The sequence below is a fragment of the Sardina pilchardus genome, chromosome 7 (assembly GCF_963854185.1).
Source record: "Sardina pilchardus chromosome 7, fSarPil1.1, whole genome shotgun sequence".
In the NCBI taxonomy this organism is placed as follows: domain Eukaryota; kingdom Metazoa; phylum Chordata; class Actinopteri; order Clupeiformes; family Clupeidae; genus Sardina; species Sardina pilchardus.
The window spans coordinates 24,441,849-24,463,355 of NC_085000.1; the positions used below are offsets into that span (position 1 = coordinate 24,441,849).

At 47.3% G+C, this 21,507-nt stretch overlaps 1 protein-coding gene across 2 annotated transcripts in view; it reads left to right on the forward strand.

Moving 5' to 3' along the window:
• The window catches only part of gripap1 (GRIP1 associated protein 1), a 52,452-nt gene extending 33,233 nt beyond the window's left edge, over positions 1-19,219 (forward strand). For both annotated transcript variants that reach the window (XM_062541426.1, XM_062541427.1), the window contains 4 exons: positions 1,040-1,156; positions 3,203-3,296; positions 14,936-15,108; positions 18,638-19,219. In XM_062541426.1, coding sequence (XP_062397410.1) covers positions 1,040-1,156; positions 3,203-3,296; positions 14,936-15,108; positions 18,638-18,712 — 459 coding nt within the window. In that variant the 3' untranslated portion in view covers positions 18,713-19,219. The remainder of the gene's footprint in view (positions 1-1,039; positions 1,157-3,202; positions 3,297-14,935; positions 15,109-18,637) is intronic.
• The last annotated feature ends 2,288 nt before the right edge of the window (positions 19,220-21,507 follow it).

Below are 21,507 nucleotides of genomic sequence, written 5' to 3' on the forward strand. Positions count from 1 at the left end.
ATACCACAGACAGGCACGCTGAAAAGAGCCATATTTCTTTCTTTATTTCTCACATTAGTGACTGAATGTACTGTTAAAAAAAAAAAAAATCATTTTATATCCCTGGACTTGATAATATTGTTTGTTGCCTGTTCAAGAAAGGAAGGCCTTTCTTGCACGCTCGGCTTTTCAGATTTAGTTTATTTTGATGCCAGAGCCTCTCTCTCTCTGTTCTTTCTGAGTGCTGATTCCACCGTTTTCAGCTCTCTCTCTTTCTCTCTCTCTCTCTCTCTCTCTCTCTCTCTCCCTCTATCTATCTCTCTCTCTCTCTCTCTCTCTCTTTCTCTCGAAACTCACACTGGCGCTTTGCAAAGCCGTCTTGGTTTTCAGCATGTAGTGTTTTTGAGTGGCCAGAGGAGATAGCAGAGCTCCTTGGCCTCCCGCAGATCGCTGTGCATAGAGAGCGCTTATTATTGGGCCTCTGTCACGTCTGCAGAGTCTGATAAGGTCAGTGGGACTCCCTACAGTTATCCAAAGTGTTGTTTAAGACAACACACACACACACACACACACACACACACACACTCTCTCTCTTTCTCCCTCACACGCGCCACACATTCACACTCTCACACACCCAAATAAAACAGCCGGCTTATGTCAGCAGAAGAGTCTTCTCATTCTTCTTGATTCTCTTGTGCCTCCAGTGTTTACTGCTTGTGTTTACTCTGCCCTCCTTTCTGTCTTCCTCTCTATCGTGTTTGTCCTTCTTTTGTCCTCTCTCCCCTTTGCCACATTTGATTCTTTCTTTCATCACATTTCTCTCTCTTCCTCTCTCTCTCTCTCTCTCTTTCATTCTCTACTCTCTTGCCATCCTTGTCTTTCTTGATCATTCTTCCTCTTTTCTCATTCCCCTGTTTCTCTCTCCCTTCCTCAACTACCCCCATGTCTCTCTCTCTGTCTCACCATGTCCCTCATTATCTCTCTCCCTTCCTCCCCTCTCTCTCTCTCTCTCTCTCTCTCTCTCTCTTTCTTTCTCTCTCTCTCTCTCTCTCTCTCTCAGTCTAACACCGGTAGTCCTCAGTCTCAGCGGCCGGCCGACCTGTCTGATGATGAAGTCAGTGAGCTGTTCCAGAGGCTGGCCGAGGTCCAGCAGGAGAAGTGGCTGCTGGAGGAGAAGGTGCTACACACACACACACACACACACAGACACACACACACACACACACACATACACACACACACACACACACACACACACACACATACATAGCACAGCTGTCCAAAACACAACCCTGCGGCCCAGAGACACATGTTAGCTCTCAGGAAAGACAAAATATCCATTTCATGGCTCTAGCAAAACAGAACCTTACGGTCTATTAAAATATCACTCTGTTTTGTTTCCAACTGGGTAGTTTATCACGTTTTAGTGTTGAGAATCTTAAACACTGTCATCTGTTGTAAGTGCTGGCGCTCCTCTGTTGCTCTACAGGATGATTTAGACGTCATTGGAATCTCCACAGACAGATGGATTTCAGCATTTATGGATTACAGTCTCAAGTCACAAAACAACTGAGGTGTTGTGTAGTATGGCCTGTATAGCCTGCCTGTAGGCCATGGCAATGTTTTGGGGACAATATTTTAGTGGCTGTAACTTTATGATGCTTTGAGATGGATGCTAGATATTTTTGTACGACTTCCCAGAAATAGACCTTTCAAACAAACTGCGGTTTGAAGCATCTGGTGAAAGCCACTGAAGGAAAAATGGTAGTAATGCCCGTGACCGGAATAACGGCGTGACTATTCGCACTATTCTATAAAGTTAACTTTCGTGTTTAACTTTTACTATATTTCAAAGGCCATGGAAAAGGAGAGATGAGATTTCCCTAGAAATGCCCTCGATCAGATCTCGTGACATTCAGCAGATACAGTATGCTGCACGTCAGAACCGCTGACATTTATGTCTACGTAAATACTTTTTTTTTTTTTTTTATCGGGCCCACAGATGTTCCCTCATGTTTACATCCACATGCGTTCGGTCACCAGACGCTTTTATCCGGGAATGCCTCGTGCGGCCATATACGGTCCAAGCATATGGAGAGAGAGACGGAGACTATTTGTTCAACAAATGCCAGAGCCAACCGCTGAGCAGTGTGAGCAGCACAGAAGCCCAGACGGCACATAAGCAGCGTTGCCACTCAGATGCGCATCTTTCTCCTCAGAGACGCTAACTTTTTCGAGCCAGCTAACCCAGAAGCTAAATGTTGACCAGGCACAAACAGGAAACGGGGTTGCGCTGCTCACCGCCTGTGGGAGAACATCACCGCTTTTAAGATTACATCTCCCGCTGTGCCACGAATGCACACACACGAGCGCGCGCGCCACACACACACACACACACACACACACACACACACTTATACACACTCATACACACTCTCACACCTGAGTTGAGATCAATAAGGATCCCTGTAACAACCTTGGACTAACATCAGACCTAGCAGCAGAGTTAAGAGTTAAGAGAGTGCCCTGGAAACTCTCCCTGCTGTACGGACAGAAGGCCTTCAGCAATGCGATTTCAAAACTGTGCACAGTAATAGCAAAACATTTCATTTCATTCATTCACTCATTTACAACAATTTGATGCTACTTTTGCGTAGCACGTCCTTGTCCTTATTTTATGTCACAATAAGACCAGGAGTTTTCCCATCCCCTCTGTGGACCTTATTTTGTTTTTCTCCCGGGGACCAGACGTCCCCACGGTTTTCTATATATACTGTAAATGATACAGTGCGGTGGAAAGGAGAGCAGGTTGAAAGTCAGTGTGTGTCAGTGAGTAGCAGCGGTGCCACAGAGAGATGGGAGGGAGGACAGCGCACGGCAGGCTCTGCTGCTGCTGCTGTTGCTGTTTTTGGAGCCACCTCCACTGTCACCCAGTCAACAGTAGCAGCCCCAGCCACCGGGCCTGTTTACCTTTAGCCCCATCCATTAGCCCCACGCAACCGCTCACAGTTTGATTAATGGACATGTCTGACAACACCATTGTGTGTGGGAACCTGAGGGGGTGTGTGTGGGTGGGTGTGGGCGTGCGTGTGGGTGTGTGTGTGTGTGTGTGTGTGTGTATATGTGTGTGTGCATTGGCGTGTGGGTGGATGTATGTGTTTGCGTGGGTGACAGTGTACGTACAGTATATGTGACACGTGTTTTGTTTCTGCCACCTGTCAAGGTGAAACACTTGGAGGTGAGCTGCTCGTCCATGGCAGATGACATCTGTAAGAAGAGCGCCATCATCGAGACCTACGTCATGGACAGCAGGAGAGGTAAGAGCAGCCCCCCCCCCCCCCCCCGACACACACACACACTCACACACACTCACACACACACACACACACACACACACACACACACACACACACACACACACACACCAACCTCCCTGTCCTCTCTCCAGGGCTTATTTGTCTTCTTTTTTTACGCCAACCCCCACCATCCGACCAGATGACACTGCTTCGTCGACAGATTTCGCAAACTCTCAGATTCACCTCGGCTCTTCTTTTGTTCAGCGCTCGCTGGCAGCCGAGAGCCGAGAGAGAGACGGCGCGATCTGAGCCCCATCTCCACGTCTGTGTCAGGCAACAGCCTGCAAAGCTGCCAAACTACTTTTTTTTACACGTCGCACAACGAGATGAGCCTGTACAGTTTAGCGATGTGATAACCGAGAATAATTCAGAATGACATGCATATTAATCACAATTAGAGGTACTTTTAATGTAGACTCTGTGTTCTATTCTACCCTGTCCTATTGGCTCTTGTCTTTAGTAGAGGAGACACAAACTCTGATCATCTCTGATTTTCTCTTTTTTTTCCCAAAGTTGGACATCTCTACACTCTGTTTTTATTGCCCAGATGTTGATGTGTGAAATATGACAAAAAGGGCGGCGGTACAAATTATAAACATCACAGCGACACAGAATGATGAGATTATTTGCTTTACGATGTTTTTCCCCTCGGTAGTCCTCTCCATAATATCCTCACGTTGATGCCTTTATAGGAGATCTATTTTGACAAATGGCCCTTGTCGACAGCTTCGCGCATAAATAGATAATTTCACTCATCCGCGTTGTTGTGGAGCTCACTGTGTTCTATTATTACATTTGAACTTGTCTAAGGCGTAATACGCTTTAAATGTTTCTGCCATCGCTATTTATAATGGCTCTATTTTTGAGTGTAAAGTGGGGTGCACTTGGATACGTTTGAAACTCGTTTTGGCGTTTCTAATAAAAACAAAAAAACACCGAGGAGAATAAGTCTGTAATCTCGGCCTTGGGCCCTGCTCAGCTTGTCGTTAATATGAGACTGGGTGGCGCGTCTTGGCTTCCTGCTCTTTTTCTTCAGCGTGACGGCATCCCGTCAAGTACAGCAGAGCCAGCCGTGCACACACACACACACACACACACACACACACACACACACACACACACACACACACACACACACAGACAGCTATTTCCGCCCAGCTGCCCACTCATACATCGGAAGGAGCACATCTCATAACATCAGCGACTGGACTGATTAAACCCAACCGTGGGATTGGCTCCCATCATTTTGGAGAGCCCGTCTGAAAATGAAGGGTGCCACTGAGAAATAGTGTAGTTATCAGCTCAGAGAAGTATGTGCATCAAATTCATGGAAGTCATAACTTGGGGAAGGCGCCTCATAATACGGCGGTGAGATTTCACTGTGGCCGTTCGTTTTGAGTGTCCCTCCGACACCTCATCGTTTTTTAAACCAAGAAAAACTGCTGCGGTAGAGATTACATCTGCCTTTTTTAGGCAGCATATTTCTCAGATCAAGGAGCTAAAAATGAGAGAAGATTGCCTTGATGTTTCTGAAACCGTATAAAGGAAGGTCTCTTTTTCTTTGCAGTGACTGCATTAGCTTGTGAAGCTGTAAAGATCCATTGCTTTTGTATTTCTCTTAAACCACCATAACTGCACACTCAGATTGACCCATCTGAAGTGCTGCCTGTCTACGTCCGAACTCATCCATATCCAAAAAATAACTGATGCGTGTCGACTAGTGCTGATGTTACCACGGATAATTAAAACGCTTTAACGAAGCTTAAGGATGTTGCATAGTGACAGCCACTTGCACCACGTCTGGTTGCTCATAGTCGTAACCGCTGGCTTGTCAGTAGTACTCTCAAGTGTCTCAGCTGTGCATAGTCTGCTAACCGTTGTAACTTTCTAGTAAAATTAGATTTTCCCGAGCGTCGAAAACTTGTTCGGAGTGCCCCAGTTTCCAGCCGTGGATCTAGTCCAAGCTGCTGGAGACTTGACTGCAGACAGATGCGTGACATGCCCGCTTGCCTGTCTGCCTGCTAGTTTGAATGTGTTTATGCGCAAGGAAGGAACCAGTCAGGCTCAATAATATCATAGCCGTTGCCGTAGACTTGCGTGATGTGAGCTGGAGACTCCTGGCGAGTTGAGTTGAGGCAAACAGCACTTAGGGCCTTAAAAGACAAAAAAGCGTGGGTGGGTGTGTCTGTAAAACCTGGGAGTTTCTACCCTCCATCCTCCCCTCCCCCCAGTCTTTCTTTTTTGGGAGAACTGAATAAGTCATTCTCTGTCTGAGGGTAAGGTTCAGCTCTGCCTCGAAGGTTCTCTACCCCACTGCCACACAGACGCAGACTGTCCGCACGCTCCCTCTCCCTTTGCAGAGTCATTCAGCGTCTCCCCCCTAATGGGCAGAGAATACATCTCCATATAATGTGCAGGGGTGGAGGAGGAGGAGGAGGAGGAGGAGGAGGAGCAGGAGCAGCAGGAGGAGGTGGGGTTGGGAGGGAGTGGCGAGGATGAGCATTGAAATCACCGTCAGCACTTTTCCCAAAGGCTAATGGGGAAACGGGTGGAGGGAATCACAATGCACTTTGGAGCAAAAGACACAAGGCTTCAGATTTACAGTGCTCGCATGCACTACATTTCAAAGTGTTTAATTCTCATTACGTGTTGTGACATTTATACCGGTGACGCTGCAACACTCAGCTGAGATCTAGAAAAGCATTTGGATTAATATTTAACTTTGCACTAATGCACTTTGCTCCATGTGCGGAGTGAAAAGATACTTTTTCTATTGGGTTCTATTTTAAGACTAGGGCACGGTTTGATATCCCAGAAGTTGCTGCATCTTTCATAGTCCTAAAAAACTAGTTCATTGCCATTTAAAAATCTGAATCTGGAAGCTTTTTTTTTTTTTTGGTGGAAGGGTTGTGAGAGCCATACAAAGCCCACAATCGTCACATTTGTTTTGAACAAACACTGACATGTACCGTAGGGATATCCACCCTATTTTCCAGCATTAGCCTCACTGTAGGTTACCACTGAAGGGTGATGAACTCTACCACTGTGTACTGTGTTTCTTTTTCCCCGTTTTGTTTACTGTAAGATGATCGCCATTGCTTGTGTGAGCACTACCAGAACATTCACCATCTTCTTTCCTCTTTTAATTGGTCTGTTATGACTTTCATCACCGAGGTCTGACATTAACAAAGTAGTCAAGTCTTTTTTTGGAAGGTAAGGATGACTCGAGGGTGAGTAACGTTACACCTAATAAGCGAGTCTCTGCTCCTCCTCCCAGGCTATCAATCTTCTTCCACGCCGCTTGGCGCACGCATGCTCGTACATCAGCACACCGATGCAGTCACATAAAGAACACACACGCACACACACACAGACCTAGAGAGAGAGAGAGAGAGAGAGTGAAAGATGGAGAAAGAAAGGGAGAGCAACAGATGCCCCCTTTTTTCCCCTTGTCCTGCAGCAAACGTGGCAGAACACTGTGAGATTACGGTCATCATTCCACAGCAGCCATTCCCCATCCAGGAATCTAGGTTACACCTCCGTCTCCCCAGAAGACACGGAAGGGGCGCGAGGGAGGGAGGGAGAGAGGAAGGACTGATGAGAAGAAAATAGAAGTGGAGAGTTGGGAAATCAGGAAGGATGCATGGCTCACTCTTACCCCCCCTCCCTGCCCCCCCCCCCTTCACTTTATGTCCCACTCTATGTGTTCCTATCCCTCTGTTTTTTAATTTCATGACTGACTGATTTAACATTTAATGCCAGGCCAGATTCCATTAGGCCGCCGCCTTCTAATTGTAAATATTGTTGCAGTAAAAGTTGAAGGTCTCTTCTCCTGTGCTTCCCTAGCTGACTGCATCGCTTGTTCAGACGCCCACACGCCCCCTCCACCCCCACACTCCTTTCTCTCTCCGTGTCTTCCGGGAGCTGAGCTGAGCCTGCCGTGAAGCCCTCGCTGTAATGTTATTAGGGCAGGAGCAGGCCACGCGATCAGGCAGGATAGGACCCCAGCAGTGTTGGGGGGGGGAAAGCAGTTATTCACAGCATTTCCCATGCCTCAGATGCAAGCGCTGCGCCTGCCGCAACGACAAATCAGCCACAGCTGAAACTGCTTTGGGTTGAGGCGGAGGTCGGTGATTGCATTGGCACCAGAATACAGTAGCAGCTGAGAATATGCGTAATGCGAAATTTGATTTCTTCGAAAAATCTCTGCATTTCTAAATCGCAAATTGTTTTTTGAAACCTCTCAGCTGATCACACTCAGTTGATGATGAGCGAACACGAAATCATGCAGTGTTTAGTGTGGTTTTATGGAACGAGCACAGAAGTAGAATATAGTGGTCCGGTGGCATCCATGAAGTTTGACCTACACACTCAAGACCACACCAAGAACGATAACTACTGTATAACTATAACTGTCAACAAGCATCGTTCTCGTTAATTTGAATGATGACATTCTCACAGAAACTGTAATGATAACAACATGAAGAACGACATTGTTGGGGATCGCTATCAGAGCGATTTTGAGAATGATAAAAAGCTAATAGCCAATCGGAACCCATCACATTTTAGCCATCACGTGGAGACACTTTGCATATCATTGGTCAGTGTGGACACTTTGGTCCTTATGGTTATGGTTATCATTATCGTTATCATTATTGTTATCGCTATCGTCAATGCTGTAATTCCTATCAAATGCTGTATAGTATTTAGCCTTCCTGGCGTCCACCTCAACTAGTGGAGAGGCAGAAATTCCACCTCCGGCCATTTTTTTTGTGCTTGCTTTTGTACTGAAATCAAACTTTAACAGTGACACTGATTGAGACAGATTAGTTTTGTAGCACTATGTCTAGTACATTCAGTAAACGGGTCAAACTCATTCATAAGTATTTCTATGCACATTCCCATTTGGTCCCTCAGAATGGCACTAAGATATGGATGAGCACCAAAGTGGTTTTGTGTAGGGTAGCCTTTTGGAAAAGAACAATAGAGGACTTATCTGGATGGTCCAGTCATTTCTAGATATCTGTGCGCACAAGCCCACCTATATGTGTATTCCAATTTGTGTCTGAGCCCTGTGTGTGTGTTCGGTACAAGTCAGCACGTGTGTGTGTGTGTGTGTGTATATGTGCATGTGAGTATGTGGAAAGGAGGAGGATGGGAGTTGACATTGGCTGGATGTAAATGATTCAGGAAGCAGGCATGCCTGACTGAGCCCAACACTCATCCTCAATAATACAGCGTTTCTTCCTCTCCTCTCCTCTCTTCTCCTCCTCCTCCTCCTCTCTCTCCTACTTTGGGGAGGTGAGTGCCAGACACTTGGATCAGAGACCAGACCAGACACGCCTGCTCACCTGGCCACAGCCTGCACACCGACAGACGCGCTCGCTGTCGTGCGTCTCGCCTAGTCTGGCCTGCTCTTTGTTTTGTGTCTCGCTTAGTCTGGCCTGCTCTTTGCTTTGTGTCTCACTACAGCCGTGTGGCCTCATGGCCTCTCTCTCTCTCTCTCTCTCTCTCTCTCTCTCCCTCCACTGCATGCATGGCGTGCCTCATTCTTTCTTTATCTTTCCTCCTTATTCACTCTGTCTGTCCCCCCTCCCTTTTTTTCCCTCCCTCTTTAATCCCGCTCTCGTCATTTCTCATTCTCTGTTTTTTTTATTTTGTTTACCGGATTTCACGTTTTTTTTTTTATTGTTTTCCTATTTTCTTCTCCACTTTTGAATCTTCTTTTGTGTCTCCTTCTCCCCTCTCTCTCTCTTTGGTCACCTGCGTCCCTGTTGCATGCTGGTCTGAATCCCTAGTGTCAGGGGGAAGAGGATGTGAAGTGGCTCCACATTGCGGCACACACATCCTGCAGAAGGAGGAGTAATCCCTGCAGTAGACATGTCACTTCTCTCTACCCCGGCGCAGCGTAGCTCCGCAGCCTCTCCCTCCCAACGCACATATCCCATGTCATCCCAGCTCTCCTCTCTTAGCATCACATGCTCCCACTTACCTTGCCACACACACCAGCGAAATGACTTGAATCCTAACCCCCCTGCTGTGTGTGCACAGCGCACACACACACACACACACACACACACACACACGCACACACACACACACACACACACACACCTACAAATATTCATCACAGTATGCCACTTCTTTCTAAACAAGTCTTTACACCCTCCTGTCTGACTGCCTACCCATCTCGGCACAGCGTGCTCGCACACACACACACACACACACGCGCCACCATCTCCATTTTTTAAAATCGCTTCCTTACCACACCATCAAGCTTTTTCTAGAACTCTCCACACACACACACACACACACACACACACACACACACACACACACACACACAGTCGCCCAGACACGCACAGGCTCACATTAACACATTAACATTTGAAAGAGCCGAGAAAAGCCACATTCCCCAAAGGTAATGCATCCTCATGACAGAATCCCTGGACAGTGAAATGCAACACGACTGCAGGCTGGTTAGCAGATATCTCAGCGGAACAGATGGCTTAAAGGTGTAGATGACTAAGTGAGTCTGCTCCAGGAGACATTCACGTATAGAGGACTCGGTCCATACTAAATAAACCCAAGTGCACTGCAGCACCCCCACCAATGGCGTTTGTAGAGCAGGTAAGCGCACTGCAGTTGCGCTGGTGTGTAGAGTTTGCTGTGGTCGCCTTTAGGAGAAACATTAGTGTGGTTCCGTTGCATTGAGAATCGTGTATGGGTATTTTTTTGTTTGACTTTGCTTTGACATGAACCCCTTTTTGCCAGTTTTGCTGGTTTGCTAAAACAACACTGCTGTTCTGATATGAATATCAGAGGACCGAAGACGATTTCAGCAGGATATCTGGGCTGGATAGTACTATACAGCAATGGTTAAAGCAGTGTTATCCACCATTTTGTTCAAAGGTTGTCAGTTATAGATAAGTTACAGCTAAAGGATTGGTGTGCAGAACAGGGCATTGATGGGTCATTTCTTTTAGTGTTTACATGTGGTTGAAATGGAGTGTGATGGCATAAAATGAATGTATGTATGAGAAAAAGAGAATGATGGGGAGAACGTGTTGCCATACTGTATGTACTGCATGGGTTGCCATCACTGCTTGTCGGAGACAGATGGAATGGTGTTTGTGTGGGTGTATGCATGTGCAGTGAGATAGCAGGAGATGACTATATTCATGGGCGGAACACTGAGAGAAGTGTATGTGTAGACTAGAGAGCATGAGATGACTGTGCATAGGAGTGTGCGTGTGTTGGGGGGGGGGGGGGGTGGGGGGAGATGTACGCAGGCGTATGACGAGCACAGTATGTATGTACGTATGTATATAATGTATGTACATGTACGTATGTATGAGAGAGAGGCTTGTGGGAGTTGAAGGGAGCCATCAGCTCCACGGCAGCGTCATGCTTGGGCGGCGGGGGGGTTATTTGTAGACGGCGCATCTCTTCCCCACTAAGTGCTCTTCCCTGCTGCTGCTGCAGGAGTCACTCAGGGTAAGGTTCTTAGGCAATACACACACACACACGCACAAACACCCAGACACGTACACACTCTCATACACACTCTCATACACACTCTCAAACACACAACCTCGCACATGCACGCACACACACACACACACACACACACACACACACAGGGTGTGCCGCAGACTCTGCCCATCCCCCGTCCCTGATGGAGCATGGAGCATCTCTACCCTCTTGCCCTTGGTTGGGAAGCCATCTCGCTAGACTTTTCTGACACATTCATCCATTTTGTAGAAGTGCTGCACAGCCAGAAAGTGACAAGCGTTCAAGTTTATTTTCAGACAAAGACCCCTTGACCAAAAATGTCATCCAACCTGTATTTATGCAGCTCCTCCACTCTTTGTGTTTTGCTCATCTACTGGTAGTATGATGGATAGTGATCATTTGGGTGGCTGAAGCAAAGTGTTAGAAAAGGCATCCATCGAGACATTTTTAGCAAGAGGGTAAACCTGCACGAGTTTAACACGCAAGCCAGCGAAACGTTGCCAGCTTCGGAGCGTCACCCATTTGTTTGGATTGTGACGGGAGGTGACGTGGATCAACAGGCTGGGGAGGTGGCAGTCTGTTGAGTTGGGTTTGTCGCAGAGGAAATGGACCGCAGTGCTTCTCGGTGTTACCTCCCCATTAACCTCCCTCTTGTTATCGGTCCTATGGGAGACTGGGAACCCCTTTTGTGGTAAAGGTGCAGCCTGATTGCGTGTGTGCGTGTGTGTGTGTGTATGGTGGTCTAGGTAAAGTTCTGATCTGCGCCACACTCAGGGGCGCTCCTCATTCCCCCTCATCACTCCTCTCCTCAGCAGTGGCGGCGGGCGCAAACACAGACAGGAAGCAGACCTGGCAGCCTTCCAATAGTCAGCAAGTCATCCACATAGCGTTTTCCACCCATTAGTGGAAGGAGGATGGAGGATTGTGTGTGTCTGTGTGTGTGTGTGTGTGGGGGGGGGGGGGGGGGTTCTTGCTGTATAACTCTTCCTCAGCGAGCGGAGATTTATCCAAGAGGGCCCAGTGCTATCCCAGCCCTGCCTATCTAATGTGGATGAATGTGTGCGATCAATGCGGGAGAAATACCGATCAGCTGACAGGTGTGGATTTTCCAGCCTTGATGTTGTTAGTGGCAGCTTTTGATGCTGCTTATGGCATTAGAGGGAAACACCCAAGGTTGCCAGCAGGTTTTCGACAGCATAGCACTGCAGAGCCTTTCGACCTCCTCTCCCCTTGAAAACACCTATTGTTTACAGCAACATGGGGATTGAAGGGCCCTATTATTATTAAGTATTACTATTACTATTAAAGTCACCGAAACAACAATTCTGTAAATTATACCTACCCATTCAGTAGTGCAGGCTGGCCTCAGCGAGCCAAACAGGAAATTCAGTCACTCAGACTAACACAGGAGACTGAAACATTGGGGAAGCATCGGAATGAACTCCAACATGTACAGTATACAACAGTAGTGGTTTGCTGACAAATCTTATAACTAGATAATGATAATAAATATATGCAGTTTCTTTCATTTTATAAAATTCAATTGACCTTTGGTTTTTGATTGTTTGATTGTGTTGAATGGTTGCGTTGGTACTCAATTACGACATGGATCTACCACCTAGACTGATGCATCAAAAAGTGTGTAAAAGCACAGTATACTATGTCCTGTGGCCGTTCAATGTGGGTTCAATACTTGGCTTCCACCATGGTGCCCTTGAGCAGGGCACTTAACCCCAAGTTGCTCTGAGGACAATGTGTTATAGTACTCCAGTCTGGTCTTGGTCTTGGTCTCGAGACCATTTTTTGCTTACTCAGGCTCTTGGAATTGAAAGCCAAAATACTCGGTATTGACTCCCATTTAATTGTGTACAGTATATGTCCATGGTATATTCTAAAATATCCACCATAACAAATGCTCTTATTTTGATGATAATTATAATATTGACTGGTGATCAAATATATCCCATATATGGCAGTTATTTTGGAGATTCCTCCTCCTCTTTCAACCCCCCCCCCCCCCCCCTCCCTTGAATAGGCTGTTTGGCTTCCAGTGGTGCTTACTGGCAGTCTTTCATGGGTGACCGAAATGTTGAGTATCGCCTTAAACTTTCTGAGCCAACTGGTCAAAGGTTGCCCAGTCCTCCAGGGCTACAGTTAAAGTCTCCATTTACAGTGACGTGTCACTCGATACTTCATTTGTGTAGCTGCTGGCCTTTTCTTGTTTGTGAAGTCTAATCTCTCCTTTAAGCTGTACAACAAATCTGACCCGTTGATCTCTGTTTTGTCTGACATGGTTGACCACATTAGCATACATTGTCGAGAATATGATGCAATTTCAGGGCAAACAAGAAAACAAACAGGGTTAACTGCTTTTGTCTTTGGCCTCGACGTGATGAGAATAGCTTCTGTTGTTTCATGCCTTAAATATCAAGTTAGCGTGGACGATGCCATGCCTGGGCTGGGCTTTGATTGAGAGATCTCTTAAATTGGTTCCATGGTGTGTGCTTTTGGCACCGCTAGCAGGTCTCAGTTACTCTCCGGTGAGGAACAGCTTGGCAGTTCACCGGGAACCTGACAGAGGAAGGCAGGGCACTAAGCTTCGCAGGGACACCCCTTGTGTGGGTGGATGTCACTCGTCGACAATATTGCTTACCTCACAAAAGGAAGCCATGTTCTCAATTAATCACCAGTTAAGCCATCTGTTTCGTTCTTTAACGGAAGCTGCTTGTCCAATTACAGCGGCACAATAATGCCGTCTGCTACCTGTGACGCTCCAGATATTTGTTTCTGTTGGCAGCTCCTCTGTAACATAAACTGGCTCGTGTACCTTTAATTTGACTTTGTAGTGTGTGCGTGTGTGTGTGTGTGTGTGTGTGTGTGTGTGTGTGTGTGTGTGTGTGTGTGTGTGTGTGTGTGTGTGTGTGTGTGTGTCCGTGTGTGTGTGTGTGTCCGTGTGTGTGTGTGTGTCCGTGTGCGTGTGTGTGTCCGTGTGCGCGTGTGTGTGTGTGTCTCTGTGCCTGTGTGTGCGTTCGTGTGTGTGTGTGTTTAACTCAACATGTCTGATGTGTGGTACCGCTCTTAATTTACCCGCTGCCGTGTGTGTGTGTGTGTGTGTGTGTGTGTGTGTGTGTGTGTGTGTGTGTGTGTGTGTGTGTGCCTGTGTGTGTACGTGTGTGTGTGTGTGTGTGTGTGTTTAACTCCACATGTCTGATGTGTGGTACTGCTCTTAATTTACCCGCTGCCGTGTGCGCTCTGCGTTCGGCTCCAGATGCGTCCGCTCGGCCGCCCGCCCGCTGCTCCAGGACGAGCACGTTTTTATCTGCCTCGTGCAGAACAACAGGAGCGGTTCTCTTGTCAGAACATCCGGAGATGAGCGCGAGCTCCGAGGCCGTCACAGTGTTGCTGAAGGGGGGGCCCTGTCAGGCCTGAGGAGCCACGGATTTGGTGGATCGTTTCCCCATGTTAGGGCGCAGGCGGTTTATTCTCCGGCTCGAACCTCTTAAATGTCCCCCTGATTCGGTGCCATATTCCATATTCATGAGCCTTATGTCAAGAACGTCGCTGTTCTGCTGTGGAGTGCATAAAGCATCTGAGTCTCACTTGAAGCCCTTCCAGTGGCTATATTATTTGGTTTCCCTCAGCTAAAACACTGCAACAAATCCAGCTGGACTGACATGCTGACTGCTGGCTGCTGTTTTGTGAATAATCAGGGGAATGCCAGAAGGTTGGCTGACTTGTCTGTGGACCTCACTGACTAGCAATAACCCCCCCCCCCTGTTAACTTGTGTTTTACCCTTTGACCCCGGAAACGGTGTGAAATGTGGATGTGTGCGTGTAATGATGTAGGACACGTTGACCAGTCGAGTGGTAATGGTAGCCACAGAGTTGTTCTGTTCTGAACTGGAATAAATGATACTGCAACAAATCCAGCTGGACTGACATGCTGACTGCTGGCTGCTGTTTTGTGAATAATCAGGGGAATGCCAGAAGGTTGGCTGACTTGTCTGTGGACCTCACTGACTAGCAATACCCCCCCCCCCCCCCCCCACCCCCACCCCCCCTCTCTGTGCCCCTGTCTTTTCCAGATGTCTCCGGTGCAGCTGTGGTGGCCCACCACGGGGGTCCGGCGGAGCGGATGGGCCTGGGCTCGGTGCTGCGCGACCTGGTGAAGCCGGGCGACGAGAACCTGCGCGAGATGAACAAGAAGCTGCAGCACATGCTGGAGGAGCAGCTGACTAAGAACATGCACCTACAAAAGGTCAGTCACGGCACAGGGGCACCCATTGAGATGTGACAGAAGGAGGAGGTGGGGGGGGGTGCGGTGGGAGTCAACCCATCCAAGTGCTTTTGGGTCTGTTTTCAGGGGGGGTGATAAACACTCAGAGGTTAACAAAAAGCCTTCTGGCGCTGGGCAAGTCATGTCTCAGGCAGATAGGATGAGCTCCCAGAAGCTTGACCTGGAGACAAAGAGACAGAGAAAGACAAGAGGAAATGCAGGAGAACAACAAGGAAGAATGACGCAACAAGAACAGTAGAGGGTGAATGTGAAGAAAGAGGGAAATTCACAACGTATTTCTGTGTGTACAGAGAGAGAGAGAGAGAGAGAGAGAGAGAGAGAGAGAGAGAGAGAGAGAGAGAGAGAGAGAGAGAGAGAGAGAGAGAGAGAGAGAGAGAGAGAGAGAGAGAGAGAGAGAGAGAGAGAGAGAGAGAGAGAGAGAGAGAGAGAGAGAGAGAGGGGATCTACAGTGAGTACTGTATGTGAGGGAACTGACGACGTGTGTGTGTGAGAGACTGAGTGAACGAGGGAGTGAGCGAGTGTAGGAGGCAGTGCTGTCGTGCGGGGCCTCGCGACTGCTCCCAGCTGTGGCATTCATCTGGAGCCAAGCGGTGGGCGTCTCTAATGCGGAATGTGTTTACGGGTGCAGGAATAGAACGCGTTCCCCAGGCGCCGCGCGGGGCCACGCCGTTTGAAGGGATTACGGCCAGCGCTCTCGCTCACCAGCGACAATTAACCTCGCCCGTCCAACCAGCGACCCCCCCCCACCCACCCACCACCACCATCGCCATAGAGACGCATCGCACACGCTCACGCCGACGCAGCCGTCCTCCTTCTTGTGTTGTGGAGAGGTGTTAGAAAGCCAAAAAAAAGGACCTGCTTCCCCCTGCTTAACACCCGGGGTGATGTGTGTTTGTGGAAATACATGAATGTTCTTTGCGCGTCGGTTCACCTCGGTTAAGTGTGTGTGTGTGTAAGAGGGAGTGTGTCAGTGTGTGTGTGTGTGTTTATTGTTGCTGAGTTGGAGACGGTCTGGATGCTTGGCAGAGCAGGGTGTGTAGGAGTAGCATGTGCCCAGAGGGAGTTGTAGGTTGCACTACGCCCGGGTTTCAACCTTGGCAAAGCAGGAGACGGCGGAAAAGTGAGGAAAGGCATCGACCAGCGCTCTCCTCTCCTCACACGAGAGAAACTTTCCCTGCTTGCTTTCTTTCTTTCTTTTTTTTCTTCTTTTTTGTGGTCAAGCCGCCGCAGTGGGTGTCCACTTCAGTCGGTGTTCGTCACTCCGGGGGGTCGGAGCAAAGCACGTCTCAGAGAGGCCGATCTAAAACAAGCCTCTTCTGAAGAGGCCCATTTCAGTAATTCTCATTCATTACCACCCACTATCGCCAGTAATCTACCGTTAACCACTGAGCAAGAGGCACCACTGAGCAAGAGGCACCACTCACACACACACACTTGTTGCCAAGGTTCCGTGCATCGTGTGTCATTGATTAGTAGAATGTTTTTCCTTCAGATGCGCCACTGCTCAATGTCAGCGTTGAGGTGGGGGGGGATTTGGAGAGAGAGAGTGTGATAGAGTGATAGAGAGAGTGATAGAGAGAGTGATAGAGAGAGTGATAGAGAGAGTGATGGAGAGAGTGATAGAGAGAGTGATAGAGAGAGTGATGGAGAGAGTGATGGAGAGAGTGATGGAGAGAGTGATGGAGAGAGTGATAGAGAGAGTGATAGAGAGAGTGATAGAGAAACAGTGATCTAGACAGGGAGGGAGTGAGAGAGAGAGAGAGTGAGAGAGAAACAATGTGAGAGAGAGAGAGAGAGAGAGAGAGAAACAATGTGAGAGAGAGAGAGAGAGAGAGAGAGAGAGAGAGAGAGAGAGAGAGAGAGAGAGAGAGAGAGAGAGAAGCATCCTAAAGAGACTGGGTACATGGCAGCCCATGTGTGTGCGGCTGCAGGCTGTTGCGTAAGCCCTGCCTGCACCACTAGTGGAGAATCGTGTCCATGTCGGATCCCGTTCGCCGGCTCCTCAGTGGAACATGAAAGACACTGTGTGTGAGAGGCCTGATGAAAGAGTGCTTTAATACGCTGCTTGAGTGTAGAGAGATGTTGTGCTTCATCCAAAATCTCTCGCCTCTCCTCTTCTCACATAACGGCATCGCAGCTTGTTACTGTAAGCCTTTCCCTTCCCTAAGCCGACTCCTTCTCCCTCTCCACCAGCTCTTCCTCTCTCGGCCTTCAACTCCGTCAGGGACATTGTAACACCTCGTTCACCTGTGTGTTGCCCACCTCAAAAGCCACCGTAATAGCCCGAGCATGGCAATGACCAAACGAACTTTTGAGTCTTTAGGGTCATCTTCACTCTCTCCCTTTCTCACTTTCTCTCTGTCCACTCTTACTCTTTCTCTCTCTCTCTCTCCGGCCCTCACTCTGTCTGTAACCCGCTCTCCTAATTTTCTCTCTTAGATGGGGGAGAGCAGTGGCCACTGGCTCATGAATATTTACTGTCTGTAGGGGCAGCCAGCTCAGAGACAAACAGCCCAGTTAATATTTGATGGCTGTTGCTTTAGAGTGCGCGCACAGTAGATGGAACATTGCCTTTCCGTCTCTCTCTTTCTCTGTGCGTGTGTGCGTGTGTGTGTGTGTGTGTGAGAGAGTGTGAGAGAGAGATTGGCAAGGAGCATGCATGTGTTTGTGTGGATAAAAGGGTATTGTGTTTTTACCTTCTGTTTGGGTGTGCGTCTGAATGAGAGTCTGTCTGTTTGTTTGTTTGTTTGTTTGTGTGTGTGTGTCTCTGTCTGTGTGAGCGCGAGAGAGATTGCTGTTGAACTCGAGCCACTGTGCTTAATGTCCTTTCAGCACCCATGTAGGAGGATGTGTGATCCTTTTACCCAAGCCCTTCCAGGCTGTCAATAAAGCACCATATCAATCTCTCTTTAATTGCCATGGTAAAAAATGAAATACAAAGCACTCAAAAACAAAGGCGCTGTCAGTGCCCTACTCTGTTGGTACAATCATCAAACAGTGGCATCATCAAACAGTGGTTGTGTACTTTGTTTGTTGTGTTGTGTTGTGTTGTGTTGTGTTGTGTTGTGTTGTGTATTTATATAATAACTTTGTAAAACATTGTAAAACTTGAGTTACCTATTGCGTATCACATATACTGTACTCTCAATTCAATAAGACTGACATGAGCATGTCATAAACATGATATAGCATTGACTTCATGCCAGCCCTTTGACAGTGATGTCATATCATGTACTTGTAATATGTAATTGTCATGACAACCCTTTAAAGTTTGTATACTATAACAGCATATAGAGTTATTAAGCGGTAACAAGGACTGTTGTGTAAAATGTAACTCATTGATAACATTTTTCATGATCGCTTGTAACCACCAATTAAGACATGGTTATGTTATTCTTCTGAAGCAGGGCTCAGGTGAAGTGTTTTTGAAGTATGAAAAAGTGCTGAAGTGTAAAACTGTCCCCGTTGTGTGTGATGTGTCTCCCCACAGCACTTGGAGGTCCTGTCTCAGGAGAATTTCCGCCTAAGCTCAGACCCCAGCAAGGAGCCTGACACGACGGGCTGAAGCTGGCCCTGCCTCTCGTCCTCAGAAGAAGAAGAAGAAAAAAAAAACACACACACCTCTTCCACTCATCTTCTCATCACTCTGTTTCTATGGCTACCAGGAGGATTCTGCCCGTCCTTGTGTGTGACTGAAGACTGATCCCTCCGCTGGGGGAGAGAAACTACAAAAGTTTTGAGTCGGGTGACTGACAGAGTGTTTGCTCTTTTTTAACTTATTTACTACTGAATGTACTTGCTGTAACCCCTGTTCGTTTTGTTGTTGTTGTTATTATTTTGGACATTTTATCTCTGTAACCTGAAAAAACAAGCAAACAAACAAACAAACAAAAAAAAAAAAACGAGACAAGACAGGTGAACTAGAATATCTCCCCAACCCCCCACCGCCTCCCACCTCCCACAGTGAAAAACGCTAGCTAAGGCTCTTAAGAGATCTTTAGATCTGGGATGCAGCAAGTTCCAGGCACTAGCTGCCACAGGAGAATGGAACTTAATGGGGTGGGTTGGGGGTGCAGGGGGAGGATGGGGGTGGGGGGGGGGGGGGGGGACTCGACTCGACTCGATACACCACTGACTGAGATCCACAGGACAGATTGGCTGACATGCTGAGCTGCAGCAGAAAGAGCTTTATGGTCCGCTTGCCTGTAAACCGAGAGGCTCTCGCTTGCCGCATTGGCCTTTCTGTGCTTTCATACACATTTCATACACAAAAAGCTCTTCTGTCTTTTTCATCGTCATCTTACTTGATTTTGTTACTTGTGTTGTAGGTTTTTTTGTTGCTGTTTTGTTTTCTGATGTGACTGATTGCTGTACATGAATTGACTATGATCAAGGCAACTGTAAATTATTTGCTTATTTGCTTTAGACTCATTTTTCTAAAGCAGTGTTATGGAAGAATGCTAAAAAAGAAAAAAAACCAAAAGGATGGCGCTTTGACACACTTTATGATCTCTGATCCTCAAACGAGTTCAGAGAGTCATTTAGGTTCATCTAGGAGCTCATTAAAGGTGAACGGTTTAGGAAAGGAAAGGAAAAAAAGACGTCCTATTTGCAGTGATGGAGCTTTTATAGCTCATCGCCTGTATCTCTTTGGCAAAGCCAGGCAAGGCAACGTGAAACCCCCCCACCACCTCCTCCCTCCCCTTTTCTCTCATTATGTCATCATCTCTGATTGCTAGCCCCGTCGCTTCTGCTGTCTCCTCCAGCCCACTCGAATGACGCAGCCGAGCTGAACGCAACGCAACGCTCCCAGTCCTTAGCGCTAGCGCGTCGCGACGGCAACGGCAACTCCCCCCCCCCCCCACAAACCGGTGCGGATCTTGCTCATCACCAAGGTTCACAACCGAGAGTCAGTCGGGGTCGAGTGCGCCAAGCGCTAAACCCTGGTTGACACGGCTTCACCTTGCGGCGCTTAACCCCAGCAGGCTGAACTGACGAGGGCAGTTGCTGTTTGTCGAGTGTGTAATTCTCACTTTATTCGCCGTCACCCCCCCCCACCCAGGAAACTACGGGTCAGGTAATTAACTGCTAGAGGCTGTCGCTCCGCAAACCCGCCCAACTCTTGATTCAAATGAAGCGCATGTTCGAGAACATTCCACTGTTATGCATACATATGCTTATGTGTGTGTGTGTTTCATTCGTTTTGTACACATTTTATCGTGCATCACGTGTAAAAGAAGAGGATATTCAGTCTAGCTTGTGTGCGAGTCTCAGATGTGACTGTTTGACAGCTGGCCTGTGATGTTGCGAAGACAAGGCCGAGCTCCAAGCGCTTCCAATGGAGGCTGACACAGGATGGTGAACCTTGGAGTGTGTGATGCTTTGCTTCAGATGTTATGCTGTATGTGTGTGTGTGTGTGTGTGTGTGTGTGTGTGAGAGCGTGAGCATGTGCGTGCGTGCGTGCATGCATGGTTGAGTATGTGACCTGTATACTTGGGCTATCTAATCACTTGATTGTCCATGTGCCCTCATATATGTTATTATTGTTGTTATTATTATTATATTATTATTATTATTGTCATTCTTTTTTGCATATGTATGTATACATTTACATGAACTTGAATGCAGTGACCACACCATCTGTGCAAAGCCCATTTCTTTGTTTTAAGAGGTATGCCTTTAGATGTTCCAAGGAAATGAATGCAATGAAAGGTTTTTAGTTAGTTGCAGCCACTTTTCCCCAGGTGGAGAGGTCCTCGGTTGACCCAACCAGTAACGTGTTGTGCTGCTGTCATTCAGGCCTTCAATGAAGTCACATTTGGAATGTATTTATTTATTTTCTTTGCTTTACTTTAAATCAACTGGAAGCTGGCTATCAATCTCAATATTTAACTTCATTATTCTCGGCTGTAGATCTCTTTAAGTGATAATACTAACTTTCTACATAATGTTTTATCCATGATTTAGTTTCATCCTACATGTAAAAAAAATATCTCAATTGTTTGCATGTTTGTTGACCAAGACCTTTGAGAAAAATGACTTTATCATTAATTTAGATAGGCCCTACAAAGATCTAACACATATGATTTCAAAAACTAACCCTCACTTGTGATTAATGCAACAAGCATCCTGGCCTGTAATTTTAAGCATCTGATCAGCCTCCATGTACTATTCAAGTATTGCTTTCCACAGAGAGAAAATAATTAAAGAAATCTATCAAAGACTTAAGTGCTATTGTTGCCTTCCAATGTTCTTTTTTTCTATTGCAGTTTTATCGTTTGAGCTGCCAAAGCAGTTCTATAATAGTGTCCTAACAGGCCCCCCCTGTTAGTTATGTCTGTGATGAAGCTCAGCACTCT